The sequence below is a fragment of the Emys orbicularis genome, chromosome 2 (genome assembly GCF_028017835.1).
Source record: "Emys orbicularis isolate rEmyOrb1 chromosome 2, rEmyOrb1.hap1, whole genome shotgun sequence".
NCBI lineage: Eukaryota > Metazoa > Chordata > Testudines > Emydidae > Emys > Emys orbicularis.
In genome coordinates, this window is record NC_088684.1 from 285,040,688 (window position 1) to 285,061,337 (window position 20,650).

The 20,650-nt window shown below is 44.1% G+C and overlaps 1 protein-coding gene across 1 annotated transcript in view; it reads right to left on the reverse strand.

Moving 5' to 3' along the window:
* Positions 1-1,251: 1,251 nt before the first annotated feature.
* Positions 1,252-20,650, reverse strand: part of LOC135873865 (sodium channel protein type 5 subunit alpha-like) — a 104,772-nt gene continuing 85,373 nt past the window's right edge. The window contains 6 exon segments of the mRNA XM_065398475.1: positions 1,252-2,477; positions 4,716-4,986; positions 5,384-5,484; positions 6,147-6,284; positions 14,933-14,990; positions 15,772-16,050. Coding sequence (XP_065254547.1) covers positions 1,252-2,477; positions 4,716-4,986; positions 5,384-5,484; positions 6,147-6,284; positions 14,933-14,990; positions 15,772-16,050 — 2,073 coding nt within the window.

Sequence of the window (20,650 nt, forward strand, 5' to 3'; positions counted from 1 at the left end):
CTGAACCCAGATCAGAGTCCCAGTCTAGTGCCTCAGCCACAAAGCCAAGCTTCTTTTCTGTCTGAAAACACTGTGGGGAAGAAAGGAAAGCTGTGCCTCCCCTGGACCACCCTTGATAGTCACATGAATCTTGCCACTTTTTTTTAATCTTATCTTGAAAAGTGATTTACATATACAATTAACAGTTTTAAATATGGAATGTAAGTGTCGAGAGAGACTTGAGTGGTCTTGTGGCTCTGAATACCTGACAATGCAACAGAAAGGAAGACAAATCAGTAAATGAAAAGCAAAATGGTTCATACAGAAAGTATGAACCCATGCATCTCAAATAAGTATTTACAAGCATGGTAGAAGAGACTGAAGGCAGGCCAAGGTGTAGAGTTCTTTGTGGAGAAGTCCCGGCTAATGATATCATGATGTCATAAGAGTCACAAAGATCTTTAGAAAGAAAACATGATGAAGATAAAGATACCAACTTCATAATTCCAGAGGAAAAGCAGTTCAGTTTTGTGTAAAAAAAAAAAAATTCTAATGTAATTCATTACTGTTTCTGGAATGTTAAGTATTACATTTATTATGTCATTATACTGCAGTAACTTGACTACAATAGTATACATACCATGGCTATTGTTTAAATTCATCATATTGGAGGAGTTCCAGTACAGTTTGACATATCAATGGGTCATGCAATAGCTATGTTTATGGTATGTGGGTCACAGAACTGAAAAGATTGGGAGTCATTAGTCTACCAGGTTTATTATCAAAGTGTTAATTACGCTATATTTTACCCCCCTCCCTACTTCAAAACCCTCACAAACGATTACATTTTCTCCCACCTCTTTCCCAGACATCTTGAAACTTATTTTCCACTTCTTGAACTTGGTCCATAATGAGGCAAACCAATCTAAGTGGGTGGGTGTTCGGTTAGCAGAAGTAAGCAAAGTGCAGTTCTAATCAGCTCGGTGTCTGGGCCATAGTAACAAGATACCAAGGATTCTGCCTTAATTCACAACTGCCACCAATATAACAGTTATGACTCTACACAGATACTTCCTAGGTATATCTAAATATAAACATTGAGTAAAGTTGAATGTAGCAGGGTCAAAGGTGACAGCTTATGAACTCCCATAGTTAAGGGTAGAAGAACCCTTGTTTCTTTTGCAACTAATGTTTAAAAAGAAGGCTGCTTCGGTTGCTGTATATTTACATCATTATATTCTGTGAATATTTTAAAGCATTATTAACAAATTATTAAACAATGGATTCTTTATCTTTGTTTGGAGATAGCTGACAACCTATAGGTACATCACATTTGGAAGAGTCCGCCGTCTTTACCTGTAGGTTGTCATTAGTGTCCCCAGTGACACTGTTATAGGATGGAGGGAAAGATGTTGAAGACACAGTCTCGGACTTGTCTAGATTCCTACCATAATTTTCATTCATCATGAATGCAATGAGACCTTCCTTCTGTGAAGCATCTTCAAGGATGTCACCATCACAAGTTCTGTGATATAAGAGAGAAGCCTGCTTCATGGACCGTTGAATCAAATGACTCCTATAGGCCCTCTGGATAATAATGGCAGAAACCTCCTCTTCTTTGTGTCTGAGCGTGGTTGTGATTGGTTCATGAAAAAACCTGGATGGATTGGCAGCCATAAACTTTTCCTCTGTCTGTTCTTTTAGTTTGTCCATTTCCCCAGATTCTCCTAGCACCCGTTTGGTAAAAGCAAACAAAATATCCAAACAGTGGATCCTATCTCCGCTGGCCAAGGGAAGGTCCATTGCTATGAGCTCAATTTTGTTTGGTTTGGCTACGCGTAATGGTTCTGCCAAAGCATCTGCAAAGTTTGAAAGTACAGAATACTCAATAAATTGAGTTGCTTCAGGATCAAACTTCTCCCAGATTTTATAAAACATATCAAAGTCATCTTCACCCACAGGATCTGTACTTTCCTCAGTGGCAACATTGAAGTTCTCTAAAATAACAGCTATATACATGTTTACAACAATGAGAAATGATATAATGATGTAACTTACAAAGAAAATAATACCCACAACAGGTTTACCACATTCTCCCACAACATCTCGTATGTCTGGATCACAAAACGGAAGTCCAGTGTTTAAAATAGGACTGAGAAGACCATCCCAGCCAGCAGATGTTGTCATTTGGAAGAGACAGAGCATGCTATTAGCAAAGGTTTGGAAGTTGAACATGTCATCAATCCCACTCTCCCACTGAACATAAGCAAAGTTAGCCATGCCAAAAATGGCGTAAATAAACATGACCAGAAAAAGTAAGAGGCCAATGTTGAACAAAGCAGGAAGGGACATCATTAAGGCAAAAAGGAGAGTTCTAATTCCTTTGGCAGCTCGGACAAGTCTTAGTATTCGTCCAATCTGAGCCAACCGAATGACTCTGAAGAGTGTAGGTGAGAAGTAATTTTCAAATGCATTAACAATGTGAGAAAGCAGAGTACCTAAAGAAAAAAAAAGGATCAATCAGTTAGAATTTCTAATTTCTTCTGAATTAGTAACTGAAAGAAATAATATTCTTCGTAAAACTGATATCTCCCTGACATTAATGCGTTGATGATCTAGCACTGACAACTCTTACAGGAAAACTTACACATTTAAAAAAAAAGATTAATGGCTTATCTGTAAAACTTTAGAAGTTAAAAAAGTAACACACCTTTATGGAATTGTATGTTGTGCCCACAAAATCTGTGAGCTGCTGCACAAGGAAAACACACATGTACATGTAAGTAGGTGTTTTATGTACAGCATTTTGCACAGCCACTGGGTGTGTAGGTTATGTGACTGTGTTTTAACATTTGGTCCTAAAGGCTGAAAAAAAATCAAAGCTCAAATAACAAACCAAAACATAACACCAGAATCATAGGCACTCAGATGCCTAGATGAGAACCATGTAAGCACGATAGACAGAAACAGATAAAGTAAATAAAAGTGTAATCCATGCTAACAGTAGCAAAGAGTCCTGTGGCACCTTATAGACTAACAGACGTATAGGAGCATGAGCTTTCGTGGGTGAATACCCATTTCTTCGGATGCATGTAGTGGAAATTTCCAGGGGCAGGTATAAATATGCAAGCAAGAGTAAGGCTAGAGATAACGAGGTTAGTTCAATCAGGGAGGATGAGGCTCTCTTCTAGCAGTTGAGGTGTGAACACCAAGGGAGGAGAAACTGCTTTTGTAGTTGGCTAGCCATTCTACAAAAGCAGTTTCTCCTCCCTTGGTGTTCACACCTCAACTGCTAGAAGAGGGCCTCATCCTCCCTGATTGAACTAACCTCGTTATCTCTAGCCTTACTCACTCTTGCTTGCATATTTATACCTGCCCCTGGAAATTTCCACTACATGCATCCGAAGAAGTGGGTATTCACCCACGAAAGCTCATGCTTTTACAGATCCAGACTAACACGGCTACCCCTTTGATACTTGACACCATGCTAACAGTGTGGCTTTTGGCCCCTCTCTTGTGATTTGACTATATTAGTCTGAGAATGCCACCAAACTAATGGAGAAGGTCCATTTTCACTAGCAGTAGAGTCTATTCTTTTCGATCCAGAGGTCCCAGATTCAATCCCTGCAGATGATTAGTCCAGGGGTGTCCTTATGCAACGAAAGGCTAAACTTATTCTGGACTTTCTAAAGTGTTCCATTGCAGCACCAAGTAGTCTCATATGACAACAAAAAGAAAAAGGTGCTCTTCTAAACATCATTTGGTCAAAACTTTATGAAAATATCTATACATTTTTTTCACATGATAAAAGAACAGTTTTCTCTCTCTTGTTCTCCCTTTAGGTCTACTTATTTATTTTTGCTATTTTCTGGGAAGTCCTTGAAGCAACATGCACTATAGAGAAATACTTCTCTTTTAGGGAAGATACATTTTAAAATTCTCCTAATCATTATGGGCTTTACAGGGACCCACTTCTTTGCTTGTCTGTTTTCACCCTTATGTCATCACAGAGGAGGTAGAAAGGGAAAGAGGAAGAGATTAGGATACATTTGTCCCACTACTCTTATTGCTACTGCAAATATGTCTAATAGTGTGGGGGAGTAGACATGTTTAAGACTGGTGGAAAAAAGGCTAATTGATAATTTTGCATAGGTTTTGTAATAACTTTGATAAAGAAATCTACATATATGGTCCTTTTTATTGGCATTTAATAAACTGACTTTTTAATGTGCTATGATGAATAATTCCACAAAAGGCCATCTTGGACATTTCTAAAGGTGTCTCTAGAAACACTGTGCCCTTTAAACATGTAACAAACTTTAAGGATATACTTTTTCTCTGTCACTAATACTTTGCATCCTTTGTAGAATGATTAATAGACTTTATTTAGAAATGTACTAAGTGCATAAAAAAAGCATATATTCCTCTTACATGAGGAAAAGGCATGAAATCTATATTTATTCATTCATTTTTTGATGGTTTCCAGTTAAATTAAATTATTCTTTTTTCAAAATGGCTAATGGTGCCAAAAATGCACATGGGTCCAAACGTGATACCTAGGGAACCCAGAAAGCGTCAGAGTGGACTTTCAAAACCATATGGCCAACTCCTAGAGCAGAAAGGGGGAGGAACAAAATGGCAGCAGGAGGGACGGGGGGCATGGAAACATATAAAATAATATATGGTGATGAAATATAAAGGGCTATTACTGAGCTTGTTGGTATATTTTTACCTACCAACAACAGACATAATGACCACACTTAAATCAAATATGTTCCAGCCATTAGTGAAATAGTAGTGTCTCAGAGCCAACAATTTCACGATGCATTCTACAGTAAAGATGGCAACAAAGAACATGTTGATTTTGTTAAGAATGTCAGTCTTCCTTATACTTTGATCATCAGTTTCCACCATCATAGTGATCATGTTAAGGCAGATGAGTATCATGATGATAATATCAAAGGCTTCGCTTGTTACAATGTCAAAAAAAAAACCTTGGTATTTGTTCTGCAGGGGGAAAAAAGAGTATTTAGTATTAGTTATGAAAATGTGGCCATGCTTAGGCATGCATATTTCCTTACTAGCAGTCTTTATATGTTTCAATGTTATTTAATTCCATTATAGATAGATATATTAGAGAAAGGTAGAGTATAAAAGATGATAGCATAATTTCCTTCCCATTCTGAAGGATAATCAATTCCATGGTAAATATTACTACAAAGAACTTCATAAATATGTATTCTTTATAATCCTTCATTGGCAATTTCTATGAACATTCTCTGAACATCAGTGGAAACAAATACATTATATATAATTAATACATTTTTGGATGGATTAAGTTAATTTTACTATGGATTTTCACTGATTAGAAATATTTTAGTTGGAAGAACTCAAGTGGTCTCACCAATGGCCTTGGGATGGGTTTTTGGGGTTTCTTGGATCCCAGTTTTTTCATTGCGTTATAATATTTTCTCTGTTCTTCTGTCATAAAGATGTCTTGTCTACCTAAGTATATGGAGATAATGATACTGTTACTATTGATGAGAAAATTTTAATTTTAAATTTATAAAAAAACATCCTTGCCGTGCAAGTCTAAAATATTGGAAGCTAACATTTCTTTCTTTTTCTGCCCTTTTATCTCTTGCTGTTACTAACCCTTCTCACAGTACCTAACTGGGACCAAATGCATTTTAAAAAGTTCTGTGGTGGCACTCCACTGGCTCAGAAAGCAGGAAAATGACTAGGCACATGAGGGAAGGATCAACTTGTTCCCTGCCCCTGGACCTCCTGTTGTTGCTGCCCTTACCAGCTCTGGCGCACTGCCCAATCCCAGAGCTGCTCCTCAGACCCTGTCCCACAGTGCTTAGCTCCGAGGTAGGGGAAGTAGCATTCAAGGGACTGTGTAGCTGACTTCACAGCCTCTTGAATCAGTGCTGCCTCTGGAGCCAACAGCTACATGGAGGGAAACATGGGAAAGGAATGGCGAAGGGGAAGCTCTTCATAGCACTTACACTTGTAATGCTGCCTCAGTTAAATTCAATACTGATGCTGTTCCATGTAATAAATGTAAATAAATGTTTTAGAGATTCAGTGTACAGCAGGCATCCTATACACTGAAGACGGCATGTAAGGGATATATCAGGGGTCTGGAAACATATCCAATATACTTATCTTTTTCTTTTGTTGGTTAAAATTGTCAATAATGACACCAACAAAGAGATTCAGTGTGAAGAAAGATCCAAAGATGATGAAAACCACAAAATAGAGGTACATGTACAGATTATATTCCTTCTTTGGCTGTTTTTCTTTCTGCAAAAATGATAACCAAGATGAAAAATGACTGAAAACAATATGCCTCTGTTCCTAGAATGAGTTTGAAATCGGTGCCTCGATCCCCCGTGCAGAGTTCATTGCAGGATATCAAATTTACGACATCACTACAAATCGTAAAAAAAGTTGTCTAGTTAAAAAAAATATCTGCCGGGCGACTCGCCTCTTCTCTGGTAGCTCATTCAGTGCATGTATTCCAGCGTGCCTGGAGCAGCCTCAGAGATGGGGGAGAGGGGCTGGGGGGTGGCTGGGTGTGCGTGCCTGTGTGGTGGATCACTGGCGAGGTGTGGGGGGGGAGAGGCTAGGCGTATGTGCGTGCCAATGAGAGAGAGAGAGAATCTGTCCCTCTCTCTTGGGACTGCAGCTTGTGGCATGGAAGGGTAGAGCTTATTATGCAGGAGGCTGGCTATGTCCTGGAGGCACAAATGTAGAAGTGTGCCTCTGTAGTAACATTGTTAATGTTCCTATTGTTAGTTAACTGTTCCCATTCTCAGTCAATTCCCCCAGGAGCATAAAACCTGTAAAAGTTTTAAGGCTGTTACATCGCCAATGTGATGTAAAGGAGCCTTCTTATAAATGACAGTAAGGAAATCTTCAGCTAGAAAGATCTATGTGCTTTTTCACTTTTTTCCTGTGCCAAAGTGGCACAATGGGGTTAGATTACAGCTCAGGATTTATTTTACTTACCCATTAAAAAAAAAAAAAAGACTTTGAGGGCAAATAAAACATTTACCAACCAGTCAATAAAATGCCAGGACAATCAGAACCAAGCACTTCCGAAAATACCCAGCCAGGTCCAGGACAATGATTAGCAAAACTGTATGACTTTCATGTATGTAAGTCTGGGCAATTTAAAATAACAGTCTTTTTTTTTTTTTTTTTTTTTTTGCTGTTTGGTGTTCTGTAATGTAATTTAAATGAAAATCCAGGATTATAACTGGAATGCTGGGTATGCTACCAAGTGTTTGTAACTTAGCTTTCATGTGTTTAGGAAATGCTGACTAGTTATTGTGACTTTTTTCTGTATTGTAGTTTAAATAAATTACCAAAACAATTGAAACTGGGGTGATTATACTGTATTATTATGACAAATAAAATATGCAGAATTTTGAATTTTTTGGCACAGAATCCCCCCAGGAATAAATAAGTCTTGCATTTCATGGGTGCATTTCAGGAGAGGGAGAGAAAATCTGCAGTGTGACTGTTGGATAAAGTTAAATCTAAGGTTTCAGAGTAGCAGCCGTGTTAGTCTGTATCCGCAAAAAGAACAGGAGTACTTGTGGCACCTTAGAGACTAACAAATTTATTAGAGCATAAGCTTTCGTGGGCTACAACCCACGATGCATCCGAAGAAGTGGGTTGTAGCCCACGAAAGCTTATGCTCTAATAAATTTGTTAGTCTCTAAGGTGCCACAAGTACTCCTGTTCTTTTTGTTAAATCTAAGGACACCACAGAAGATGTGGATGACAATTTTACTGAAAGCAATGTTTCTCCTAACACTTGACTATCCTTCTTGGTGACCTGAAAATATCTTCTAAAAATAATATGCCAAATTTTCTGTTGTCAATGAAGTAAATGGGCAGTGAATTTGGCCCAATGTATTTTAGTGGTATTATTGTTTTGATTTCTCTGCAATCTTTAAGGTCTTCTCTGTCCACGTATGGAAGAGATGACTGCAACTGACACTGATGTTGATTATACTTGTGCTAAGAAACTTGTAGGACAATATCTCCCATTACATTTACGCTGCTGACAAAGAAATTAAAAGCTTGAAGAATGAATTATTTTAAGGAGAGTGAGAGGAGTTGCACTTCTGTCTTCATGCAAGGGCACATAGGAAAATGTTTCTCTTTTTAACCATCTGTTTAAAATATATATCATGACTTAGTCAACAGGAGTCTTTATTGACTTCAATGAGAGTTGAATCACATCTTACTTGCATGATTTTCAAAGGTATCGAGGAGCAACCAACAGCTTTGATTGAGGTCGGTGGGAAAAGACAGTTACCTTTTCCGTAACTGGTGTTTTTCAAGATATGTTGCTCATGTCTATTCCACAATAGGTGTGCATGTATGCCACATGCACCGGTGCCGGAAGTTTTTCCCCTAGCAGTACTCGGCGGGGGGGGAGGGGGCGCCCCTGTGACCCCTGTAGTGGTGCCTGCCTGGCGCAGTATAAGGGGAGCTGCACGCTCCCCCCACCCTCAGTTCCTTCTTGCCAGAGGGGAAGGAGGGTGGGATGTGGAATAGACATGAGCAACACATCTCGAAGAACACCAGTTACAGAAAAGGTAACTGTCTTTTCTTCTTCGAGTGATTGCTCATGTGTATTCTGCAATAGGTGATTCCAAGCTATATCTGTTGGAGGTGGGTAGGAGTTCACAAGTTCCCAGGATGGAGGACAGCCCTGCCGAACCCAGCGTCATCCCTGGTCTGGGGGACGATCGCACAGTGCGAGGTGAACGTGTGAACCGAAGACCATGTGGCGGCCCTACAAATGTCCTGGATGGGGACGTGGGCCACGAAGGCAGCCAAGGAGACCTGCGCCCGAGTCGAGTGTGCCCTCACAATGGGTGGTGGGGGGACACCCACCAGCCTGTAACAGGAACGGATGCACGAAGTGATCCAATTGGAAAGCCGCTGAGTGGAAATTGGCTGGCCCCTCGCGCACTCAGCCGAGGCGACGATAAGTTGTGAGGACTTTCTGAACGGCTTAGTCCGCTCGAGATAGAAAGCCAGAGCCCGCCGCACATTGAGCGTGTGGAGACTGCGCTCCTCACTGGACGCGTGAGGCTTGGGGCAGAGGACCGGTAGAAAAATGTCCTGACCCATGTGGTAGGCGGAGACCACCTTTGGGAAGAATGAGCGGTGTGGGTGGAGCTGAACCGTGTCCTTATGAAAGACCATGTACGGCGGCTCGGAGGTCAGGGCCCTGAGCTCCAAGACTCGCCTGGCCAACGTGATTGCAACCAGGAAGGCCACCTTCCATGAGAGGTGAGACCAGGAGCATGTGGCCAGTGGTTCAAACGGGGGCCCCGTGAGACGAGCCAACACCAGGTTTAGGTCCCACTATGGGACCGGGGGTCTAGAATACGGAAAAAGGTGGTCCAAACCCTTAAGGAACTGGCCAGTCATAGCACGGGAAAATACCATGTGCCCTTGCACCGATGGATGGAAGGCCGATATGGCTGCCAGGTGCACCTTGACTGACGAGGGTGCCAGGCCCTGGGCCCTCAGGTGGAGGAGGTAATCAAGGATAAGCTGTATCGGGGCGGTCACCGGGGGAGACACTCCAGTCAGCCGCCCACCTAGAAAACTGGGACCACTTCGCCAAATAAGCACAGCGAGTGGAGGGCTGTCTACTTTCGAGGCGGATGCGCTGAACCTGCTCTGAGCACGTCCTTTCCTCTCCACCTAACCACCGAGCAGCCACGCTGTGAGGTAAAGAGCCGCTAGGTTGGGATGGAGGAGACGGTCCTGGTCCTGAGAGAGCAGGTCCGGGCGGAGTGGCAACGGCGGAGCTACCACCAGGCCCATGAGGGTCCTGTACCAATGCTACCTGGGCCACACCGGGGCAATTAGGAGGACCCGGGCCTTGTCTGACTTTATCTTCTCCAGGACCCTGCTGATTAGAGGGAACGGGGGAAAGGCGTAGAGAAGCCGGCATGACCAGGACTGGAGAAAGGCATCGGAGATAGCGCCCCTCTCCAGGCCCGCCCCCCCCCCCCGCCCGGAGCAGAACTGGGGGGCATTGCCGGTTCGCGAATAGGTCCACCTGGGGAGTTCCCCACCTTCGGAAGAGCCGGTGGGTTACTTCCGGGTGGAGGGACCACTCGTGTTGCAAGGAAAAGTCCCTGCTCAAGCGATCTGCCCTCTCGTTCCTGGCACCAGGTAGGTGGAAGGCCTTCAGATGGATGTCGTGGGCTATACAAAAGTCCCACAGCCTTAGGGCTTCGCGGCAGAGGATCGGGCTCCGCCTTGCCTATTGATATAGAACATCGAGGCCGTGTTGTCTGTGAGGACCCTGACTACCTTGCCCTCCAGGTGAGAGCGGAAGGCCATACATGCCAGCTGCACCACCCTGAGCTCCTTGACGTTTATATGCAGAGTCAGGTCTTGAGCCGACCACACGCCTTGGGTTTGAAAGTTCCCCACATGGGCCCCCCCAACCCAGGTCCAACGCATCGGACACCAGCTCCAACAACGGGGCCCTGTCCCTGAAGGGGACCCCTTGGAGCATGTTGTTTGGGGTGGACCACCACTGTAGGGAGGCGATCACAGAGTCCGGCATGGTGAAGACTTTGTCCATCCTGTCCATGGCCTGGGAGAACTTTGAGGCCAACCAGAGCTGGAGGGGCCTCATCCTGAGTCTGTCGTGACGGACCACGTACGTGCACGCCGACATGTGACCCAAGAGTTGCAGGCAAACCCTGGCTGTTGTCACCGGGAACCGAGTCGATGAGGTCTTTCAGGATCTCAAATCTGTCTGGCAGGAGACAGGCCCTGGCTGACACTGCATCCAGGAGCGGCCCAATAAACTCTATGCGTTGGATTGTGACTAACATGGACTTGGTGTTGTTTACCAACAGGCCCAAGACGGTGCACGTGGACAGGAGGAGCGCCACGTGATCCCTCACCTGTGACTGGAAGGTGCCCTTGAAGAGCCAATCATCCAGATAGGGAAATATCTGGACCCCCCGTCGTCTGAGGTAGGCCGCTACCACCAGCATGCATTTTGTAAACACCCTAGGGGCAGTGGACAAACCAAATGGGAGGACCGTGAATTGGCAATGATTCTGTCCCACCACGAAACGGAGGAAGCGCCTGTGCCCCTTGAATATGTGGATCTGGAAGTACGCGTCCTGTAGATCGAGGGCAGTGTACCAGTCCCCGGGATCCAGGGAGGGGATGATGGAGGCCAGGGAGACCATGCGGAACTTGAGCTTCACCATGTACTGGTTCAGACCTCGGAGGTCCAGGATGGGCCTGAGCCCCCCTTTGGCTTTCTGGATAAGGAAATAATGGGAGTAATACCCCTTGCCCATGAACTCCTCGGGCACCGCCTCTATCGCTCCTAGTCCTAGGAGCCACCCCACCTCCTGCTCAAGCAGAGCTTCGTGCAAGGGGTCCCCCAAGAGGGATGGGGGCGGGGTGGTTGGGCGGGGAGGAAGTAAACTGGAGGGTGTAACCCCGGGAGATGGTGTTGAGGACCCATCGGTCCAAGCTTAGCTGCGACCATTCTGGGAGGAAAGCACACAGCCGGTTGGAGAAGGGAAGCTTTATTGGGGGTGGATCCCTGATGAGGACTGGCGGGGTGCCCCTGAGCGTCCCGTCAAAAACGCCTTTTCCCTACCTGCTTGCCCTTGGAGGATCCAGGCAGGGGGGGTAGGCCGAAACTGCCTCTGAGGGCATCTCTTATGGTCCCGCTGCTTCTTATGGACAGCATCGTACTTCTCAAGAGCGGCCTGGGCGGGAGTTTGCTGCGGCTTGAACTTAGGTTTTGCCAGAGCCAGGACATAGAGGCCCAGCGTCTGGAGGGTCGTGCGGGAGTCTTTCATGCCATGCAGCCTTGTATCTGTTTCCTCCACAAACAGAGCTTTCCCGTCAAATGGGAGATCCTGAATGGAAGACTGCGCCTTGCTGGACAGCCCAGAGAGCAGGAGCCATGGCGCCCATCTCATGGACACTGCAGAGGCCATTGATCATGCAGCCGTGTCCACAGCATCCGAGGCTGCCTGCAGGTACCCCCTAGCGGCCGCTGCCCCTTCCTCCACTAGCACCTTGAACTCCTTCCAATCGCGCTCCTGGAGGGAGTCCTCAAACTTAGGCAGGGAGCCCCACAGATTGAATTTGTACCGGCCCAGGAGAGCCTGATGGTTCGCCACTTGTAACTGGAAGCTCGAAGATGAATAAATTTTCCTTCCGAAAGAGTCCAGTCTCCGAGAGTCTTTGTTCTTTGGGGTCGGGGCTGGCTGACCCTGCCATTCCCTGTGGTTGACTGACTCGACCACCAGGGAGTTGGGTGCTGCGTGGGTATACAAGTACTCATGCCCCTTAATGGGTACAAAGTACTTGCGTTCCGCCTTTTTAGAGATGGGGACCAACGAGGCCAGAGTTTGCCACAGGACATTTGAAATCTTAGCCACCCCTTCATGGAGAGGCAAGGCCACTCTGCGGGGTGCCGATGGGGACAATACATTAAACAGGGAGTCTGAGGGCTCCTCCATCTCTTCTGCCTGGAGGTGTAGGCTTTCTGCCACCCTCTTTAAGAGTGCTTGGTCGGCCCTGAAGTCCTCCTGCGGGACGGAGGGGGGCGGGGCTGCAATTGCCTCCTCCGGGTGGGGCGAAGAGGTTGGTGCGGTGCTCTGGGTGTCGGCTGGCACCGGAGGGTCCGCCACCTGGTCAGACTCTGGGCACGGTACCGAGGATGTACGTCCCACCAACTCCTTTCTCGGGGGTCTGGAGAGGGAGGTCGACAGTGCTTCCGAAGCTCCGACCACCAAGCGGGTTCCCACTGGGGGCTGCGCCGGAGGCCATGGTGCCCACTGGTACCATTGGGCCTGCCATGACGCTTGGTGCCACTGCACCTGCTGTGGCACTGGCGGGTCTGACTGTCTGGGTTGGCTGGCCTGGTCCATCGAAGGACTGCAACAAATGGAGACCAGGCTGGCATAAGATCTGCTGATGTCTCTGGACCGGGAGAAGCGGCAGTGCCAGGATCTATGACGGCCACAGGACCGCGACCTCGACGTGGAGGACTGGTACCGACGGTAATAGCTGCTCCACGAATGGCCTCGACGGGCAGACCCATGAAGGCGAGACGACGGCGATCGACCCCCGGGGCTGCAATGTCTTGGCGGAGACTTGGAGCGGGAGTCCGAGCGGGAACGGCATCGACGATCATGCCATGACCGACTGCGGTCCCCTCTCCGAGATAAGGACTGACGATGACGCCGCGGTCCCCTTGATATTCGCTCCTTGAGGACGAGTGGTGCTGCGAGTCCCAGCCGGATGGGACCCAGCCAGACAGTCTGGTCAGTGTCGAGGGCAATCCACCTGGACTCTGCCTCGAGCGGTCACTGGGCGGTGATTGGCGTCGGGAACGTTCCCTTGACCAAGACCGGTACTGGGCTGGAGACAACTGTGGAGATCCCAGTGGCAGCTTGCCTCTGGAGTGCGGGGCCGACATCGGTGGTGCTCCGGGCACCGGCATGGACATGACGTCCTGGGCTGCCTGGAGGGCTTCAGGCGTGGACGGCATCCGGACATCTGGAGAGGCCTGTCCCGAAGGGGCCGGGGTACTCTGTTCAACTTGAGTCGGAGGCCTGGGGCCTGGTGGGGATCGAGGACTGCCCGACATGGGGCTAGCCTATGTCCCCAGACTTCCCTCGGTGCCTCTGCAAAGAGGGAGTCTTCCTGGCCCTCTTGGCGTGACCCATGGACGGGGAATGGTGCCGGCTGGTCGATGGCACCGGAGGGTCACCGCGTACCGATGCCGGGGTGCCGGGTACTGGTTCGGAGTGGCGTGCTGGGGTCGGGGTCAGTGCCGACTTCATCAGGATGGCCCGGAGCCTAATGTCCCTCTCTCTTTTGGTCCGAGGCTTAAACGACTTGCAAATCTTGCACCTTTCGCTGATATGGGTTTCTCCCAAGCAGCGCAAAAAGTCTGCGTGCGGGTCACTTCTTGGCATAGAACGCCTACAAGAGCCACACAACTTAAACCCCAGAGCGTGGGGCATGCCCCGGCCCGGGCTCACTGACTAACTAAACAGCTAACTAACTACAGGTACTAACGCTGAACGATAGAACAGTTCTGGGGACAAGCTACAGCAAAGCTGGAGCAGAGCAGTTCCGACGCACGTTCACTGGCAACAAGAAGGAACTGAGGTTGGGGGGAGTGCGCAGCTCCCCTTATACCGCGCCAGGCAGGCGCCACTCCAGGGATCGCGGGGGGCGCTCCCCCCCCACAGGTACTGCTAGGGGAAAAACTTCCGGCACCAGTGCACGTGGTGAGCAGGCACACCTATTGTGGAATACACATGAGCAATCACTCGAAGAAGAACTGTTGAGCGCCCAACATTTGAAAATCTTATTTAGGAGCCTAACTTCAAGCTTCTGCTTTTGAGAATCTTGGCCTAGATGTGTTCTTCCAATTTAAACCTTTGGTTGAAAAGTTATTCTATTACTGTTGGAAAAAAGCAACAAAGTTTTAAATAAACCCGAGAAAATTATTTTTGAATGTGGTTACATTTGAGCTCATTCATTTCCTCAGAAGATATGCTGGTAATTTTGTTCAATTTAAGTCCTTTGGATGCAGGACTGTATCTTCCTCTGTGTTTGTACAGCATCTAATGCAGTGGAACCTTAATCCTGACTGGAGTCTCTAGGTGGCACAGTAATACATACATTAAATATAATAATAATAATAAATAAATAATGCTTGACCATTTATTTTAAATGGATGCTCATCCATTTTAGCTCAGTGAGTAGATAGCACCAAAAAAACAATGAACAGACTAGATCTACACATTGTGTTCACTAACACTAATAAGCATGAAAATTACAAAACACAAGTAAAAATTGGAGAGATGGTTACAAGAGAGAACATTTTAATTTTCATGACCTACCCCTCGTGAATCTACTGCTGCATACATAATGTCCATCCAACCTTTAAATGTTGCCTAGAATAACAGAAAAATTATTAAAATCATATTAAACTTTGAGGATGAGATTGTTTAGCCTGTTTACAATATCTTTGTTCTTCTGAGATGGTGCAAAGGGACTACAGTCTGTCCACAAATGCCCAGCACAGAATTCCTCTGGTGTAGGCGATCTCCTTACTGACATGTTTGTGACAGAGTTGGGCTCTAGGTGTCGACCCCCCCTCACCCGTACCAGTGTAGAAAGCATGTCAGGGGCAAGGAGGACATGTGTTGCAGTGACGTTCCACTACAGCAGTCCTCCATAAGTTATAGTTGATTAAGGATCCAAATCTAGTGACAAAAAACAAAGCTGCCTGACAACAGCTGTAAATTGTTTTGGGGTGGGGGTTGATCACAACAAATCAGTGAATTGGAACCAGCCCACTGATGCTCTCTCCCCACTTCCCATTTCTGCACTGAGCTTTACTCAGTGCAGGAGAGAATTTTGCATTTAGTTTAATGAAATTATAACAAACATTTCATACCATCTTCCCAGGAGATAGCTGCAAATCAGAGGAGCACATTTTCAAATGGTTACATCATAAGTTCGTAGCTCACCACTGGACACTATATGTGCACACACTGGAGGAAGGGACCCTGAATGGGCTAACCATATTGCCAGTCTGAACATGGGGAGGGGATGGGACAGCAGGCTCTGCAGGACCACTGCTTCCCACTCCTTGCAGATGTGGGTAAGCAACTGGAAAAACCTTGATTCCACCCCACCCCACAATGTGCCAGTCAGCAAAATAGAACTTACCACCTGAAGAAGAGCCAGATAACCAGAACCAACATTATCAAAGTTGACTTTAACATTTGTCCAATATATTTTTTGTGTGTCATTATAGGCTGTGCAATTCTGTTTGTTCTTAATACTTTTATTTAATTCTGATTTTTCTTCAGTCAAGTTAACGCATTTTCCAAATTTTCCTGCAAATAGGTGCACTCCCATGATACTAAAAACGAGCCAAAAAATGAGGCAGACAAGCACAACGTTCATGATGGAAGGGATGGCACCTACTAAGGCATTCACAACCACCTTAGGAGAAATGAAAGAAAAACATGCAGTTACTATAGGTATTCACATGTGCAAAGCCTTAAACAGCTATTTGCTACATTCAACTGTTTTGAAAATCTAAGCAATCCCGTGTCATTTCAGCAAACAGTTACACACATGAGTAACTTTACGCTCATAAATACTTCTACTGAAGTGGCAACTATTTTGAGTAAAGATTCTTACATCTATAGTGTTGGCAGGATCAGGCCCTTCGATTGTCAGTTCTTCCGGACAGGAACCTGTTTTTTGTTTTCTGTGAAACACCTAGTGCACTTGGGGGCACTATTAAATAACAATAAAGTATTTGAATGCAATGGTAGAATATTCACTTTTGGAGCTTCCCTTTTTTTTCCTTTTTTTCTTTTGAACAAGATTCTAAATACACATTATTTCTTCATGAGGATTAATATAGCGGTCTGTTTTTATTCATGTCAGCATGACATTTATTCAAGTTGTGTGGAAAATTAGTTATTAGAGGATCAATAATGAATCTCTGGTAGATATGTAAAGGTTGCTGCAGATATTGTAACTTCCATGAGAAGTTTTGCACAATTCAAGAGTAACCTGGAAAGTGTCAATTCAGCATGTAAGTTTTGAGCACACTTACAAGTTCCACTGGTATGAAAAAATAAGATCTACCATAATCTCTCCTGGGGAAATAGCAGAAATTGTGACCAACTTGCATAAATTACACATTCTGACTCATGCATGATGGAGACTAACTTCCAAAGTGGATCTCATTACATCTGGCTAGGTGTTTCAAGGAGTAACCTCTACTAATGATCTCATAGAGTAAACAGATGTCAAAGCTGTCACTTCCCGCTCAGGACAGGAACTTCTGTTCATTGCCCAGTAAAGGGCAGAGTAGAACCCAGTACCCCCCAAAAGTAGGATATGGGTGATCCTTTACCTTCACACAGGTCACAGCCAGTGGGGCAAGCTAGCTTCCCAAAGGCAACACTTTGAAAAAGAGCGGTCAAGCAGGCTACTGGGAATCCCCTCTAAGATATAGCTAAAGTTAAAGTGGGAGCCTGGGCTTATTGGGAGGGTGGAGTAGGAGTGTCCTAAACTGAGTGCAAGTATAGCATGACACTCACCCTATATTCCAGTGAATACATTTCAGATTCATAACAAATCCCAAACCCAGGCAAGCTTTTCTTGTTTCCTTACAAGTTTCATACAACTTTCAAATTAGAGGAGAGAGCAGGAAAGAAACCTCAAATATTGTACTAGTCAAGTTTGTGCTTGCTGGGTTTGACATGCCCAGAAAAGCCTTCAAGGTCTATATGGTTTGTGCAGAAACTATAGCATTTCCCAGACAAAAACTTTATGATAATGTTAAGGTTATAAATAAATATCTTGATTCAGAACAACATTTTTAGAACACCGGGATTATATAAATAGAGGACAAATCTGTAGTTAAGATTGTACAAGCTGTCTTAACTATACCCCTATATCCTCATGCTGCCTTTACTGATACACCAAAAACCCTCATCTCTACCTGTCCTGTTTCACATAATTTCCAGTCTGGACTACAAATCATCATGAACCACCAATCGCAAATGGCCTACAGACAATTGTATATAATCTTTTGGTTCACTTCCCTTTTATAGATCAGAGACACCAACATCTTACTGTCCATAGACAGTTCAGATGATTGACAATCCCCCGTATCAACTTTCCTCTATGGCCAACAGACAACAAAGATATCACATCGGACTTGTAGTATACAGATAGTACAGCTTGCCAGAGACAGGTATATAGAATGCCACTTCTACAACACATTTTCCTTTCTTTCCCGTTATCCCAAGAGAGGCTCTCCAACTGACGCTGTGGGGCCAAAGGACTGGGAGGGGAAGCAGCAGCTGTGGAACCTGTCTAGAGACACAGGACCCCCACACTGACAGACATCACCTTCACTGGATCTACCAAGATCTGGAACTGATCTCCTGGCTCTTCCATAGGAAGAGCAGTGGCAAATTCCTTATGTAGGATCTTCCCACATATAGGTGATGATTTGGAGATAATACTTAGCAGAACAAAGAAAAGCAGTAGATATGTTAGTTACAAAACTGCCTTCAGCTACCCCTGTGCAACTCCTGTGGAATTCAACAGGGATTGCACAGTTTTAACTGAGGACAGATTTGGACCATTTATCCAGGATTCAAAGCCTTCCTGCCATGTAAAATATAAAAGCCTTTGACTTAACATAAAAGACATCTAAAATGCATTTACACCCTCTATCACAACATGTAATTGTTTTCCCACTATATTACTAAGTTTTTGCTACTACTGTATGCCAATGACTCACATTAGCATTCATATACAATGATCTAACAGTCTTTCTATAAATTCCAGTCTATATTTGAATGAGTTTGCTGCTCAGTTCTTTCATGCTATCATAGACTTTAAGGTCAGAAGGGACCATTATGATCATCCAGTCCGACCCCCTGCACAACGCAGGCCACAGAATCTCACCCACCCACTCCTGTAACAAAATTAGGATCTTCTCTGCTGACACAAGCCTTTTTTTCTCTCTTTTTCTCTGACATTTCTGAGCCTAAGACAAAGTGACATTGATTCACAAAAATGAAATTTTATCTATTTTTGAAACGGAGTATGAAAATGCCAGGTCTTATTCTCCATCATATCACAGTATTTCACTTTCTTCTAAACTATTAATATAGTATTTCTCTGTCCCTTTTGCATTTCGCTACATATCACAGAAAAATGACATTACACATTCACAACAGGTAATCATGAAGGCCACAGTATGGATCAGATCCTCAGTTATTGTAAATCAGTATAGTGTGTCCTTCACAACTAGCTTCAGTTAGTGTGAGTTTTTGCAATGTAACCCAGAGATGCTGAAGGCAAGGGTCATGGTAGTTAGGTGAACATATAAGATTCAGGGGGCAAAGTATGACTTTAGACACTCAGGTGAATCCCCAGCTTTTTCTATCACTAGTGTGTACAATACCATATTGTGAGTGACCAAGGTAAATTATTTTCATTATTAATTATGATTATTAATTAGTGAATTTAGTGCTAGTGAAAGGGTCAGAACTGGCAGGCCTGGAGATGGAATTCTTATATCCATAGAACATGTATGTAGATTAGTTAATGATAGCACAAATTTCCCCATAGTATCCAACTAATGTCTCAACCTTGAAGTGCAATTACGATGTTGGGGGAAGAAGGAGGGAGAGGGGAGATTATCTAGTTTGCATTAGAGATGGGTCTAAACCAAAACCTTTAAACAACCTGTGGTAAGTTTTAAGGAAATCTTAATCCAGTTTCAAACTTCACTGTTGGTGCGTCTTTCTCTTATGGGTTGAACCATAATCTCTGGTCTAAACTTCTCCAAACTCTGGGAAAGTTCAGATCTGAATATTGTGAGTTGGACTTATCTCCAGTTTCCACATTCACTGAATTCTTGACCTTTCTGCAAGTAGTATCAACAAGGGTTCCAATTGTTCTGGTGGTTTTGTTACCTTAATGCAGACAATTTTACTTTAGAAACAGGAATGGAGCCATCAACTTATTGAACATCCTATAGATATTAATGACTTTTAGTTCATACAAACATATATTGAATCTGAATTTGATATAGATATAATAGGCTCCCTATCTTAATACCAGTCTCCTGAGTTTATATAATTATTACATAATTAATACATAGATATACCTTTCCTTAGCACAATTAAGGATTTTGTGTTTTCGAATATAGTTTTTGCTTTCATTTATTGAAAAAATTATATGGTACCGTGCTATGTGTGTCTGCGTCAGAAATCTTAGGTGGATTTGTAAATGTTAATTACACTGCTAACCTACATATCGTGTGTTGCCATGTGATCTGCAGTATTAGTGGTGCACTTGCTGATATAGAATACAATTATAATAATTTGCTAATCATGTAATGATAAAAAGGAAATACAAAAATAACAAATCCAGATCACTACAGGTCAAATCCTGGTCCAATTGAAGTCAATGGGAGTTTTGCAGACTTAGTAAGATCATCAAACAAAAATAAACAGATACGAGAACTCCTGGAGAAATATTAATTCACCAAGAAAATGCAAAAGTGAACAAGAAAATGTTTGGACAAACAATGAACACAAGTCATATGGTTACAAGCTAATTATGGCATTCCAGATTTAAACTGAAGTATATTAGAGGATTTTTTTTTTTTGTAAATTTACTTATAAATTTTCCAGATTTATAAGTGTAAGACTACTTTTCTTCATTATTTTAAAAAAAATCCTCAAACACTTTGTGACTGTTTCTATGTCTGAATTCAAGAGAAAATCCAGTGAAAATCAGCCAAAAAGGAATGATTTTTGAAATCTTATTGTTCTCTGTGTTTCAATTCATTGTTCATCAAACCACCATGAAAAATCCAAATATATATAAACTTTGAGCATGATTTGATTTTTTTTTACAAAATAAAGTTTTAAAAACAAACTCCTCTTAACATTTAACTCAAATGTAACCTTAACTATTATGCAGCACCATAATGAAAGCAAACCCATATGAAATAGGATCCTTTTACATGCTTGATGTTCACACAGAGAGGCTTCAG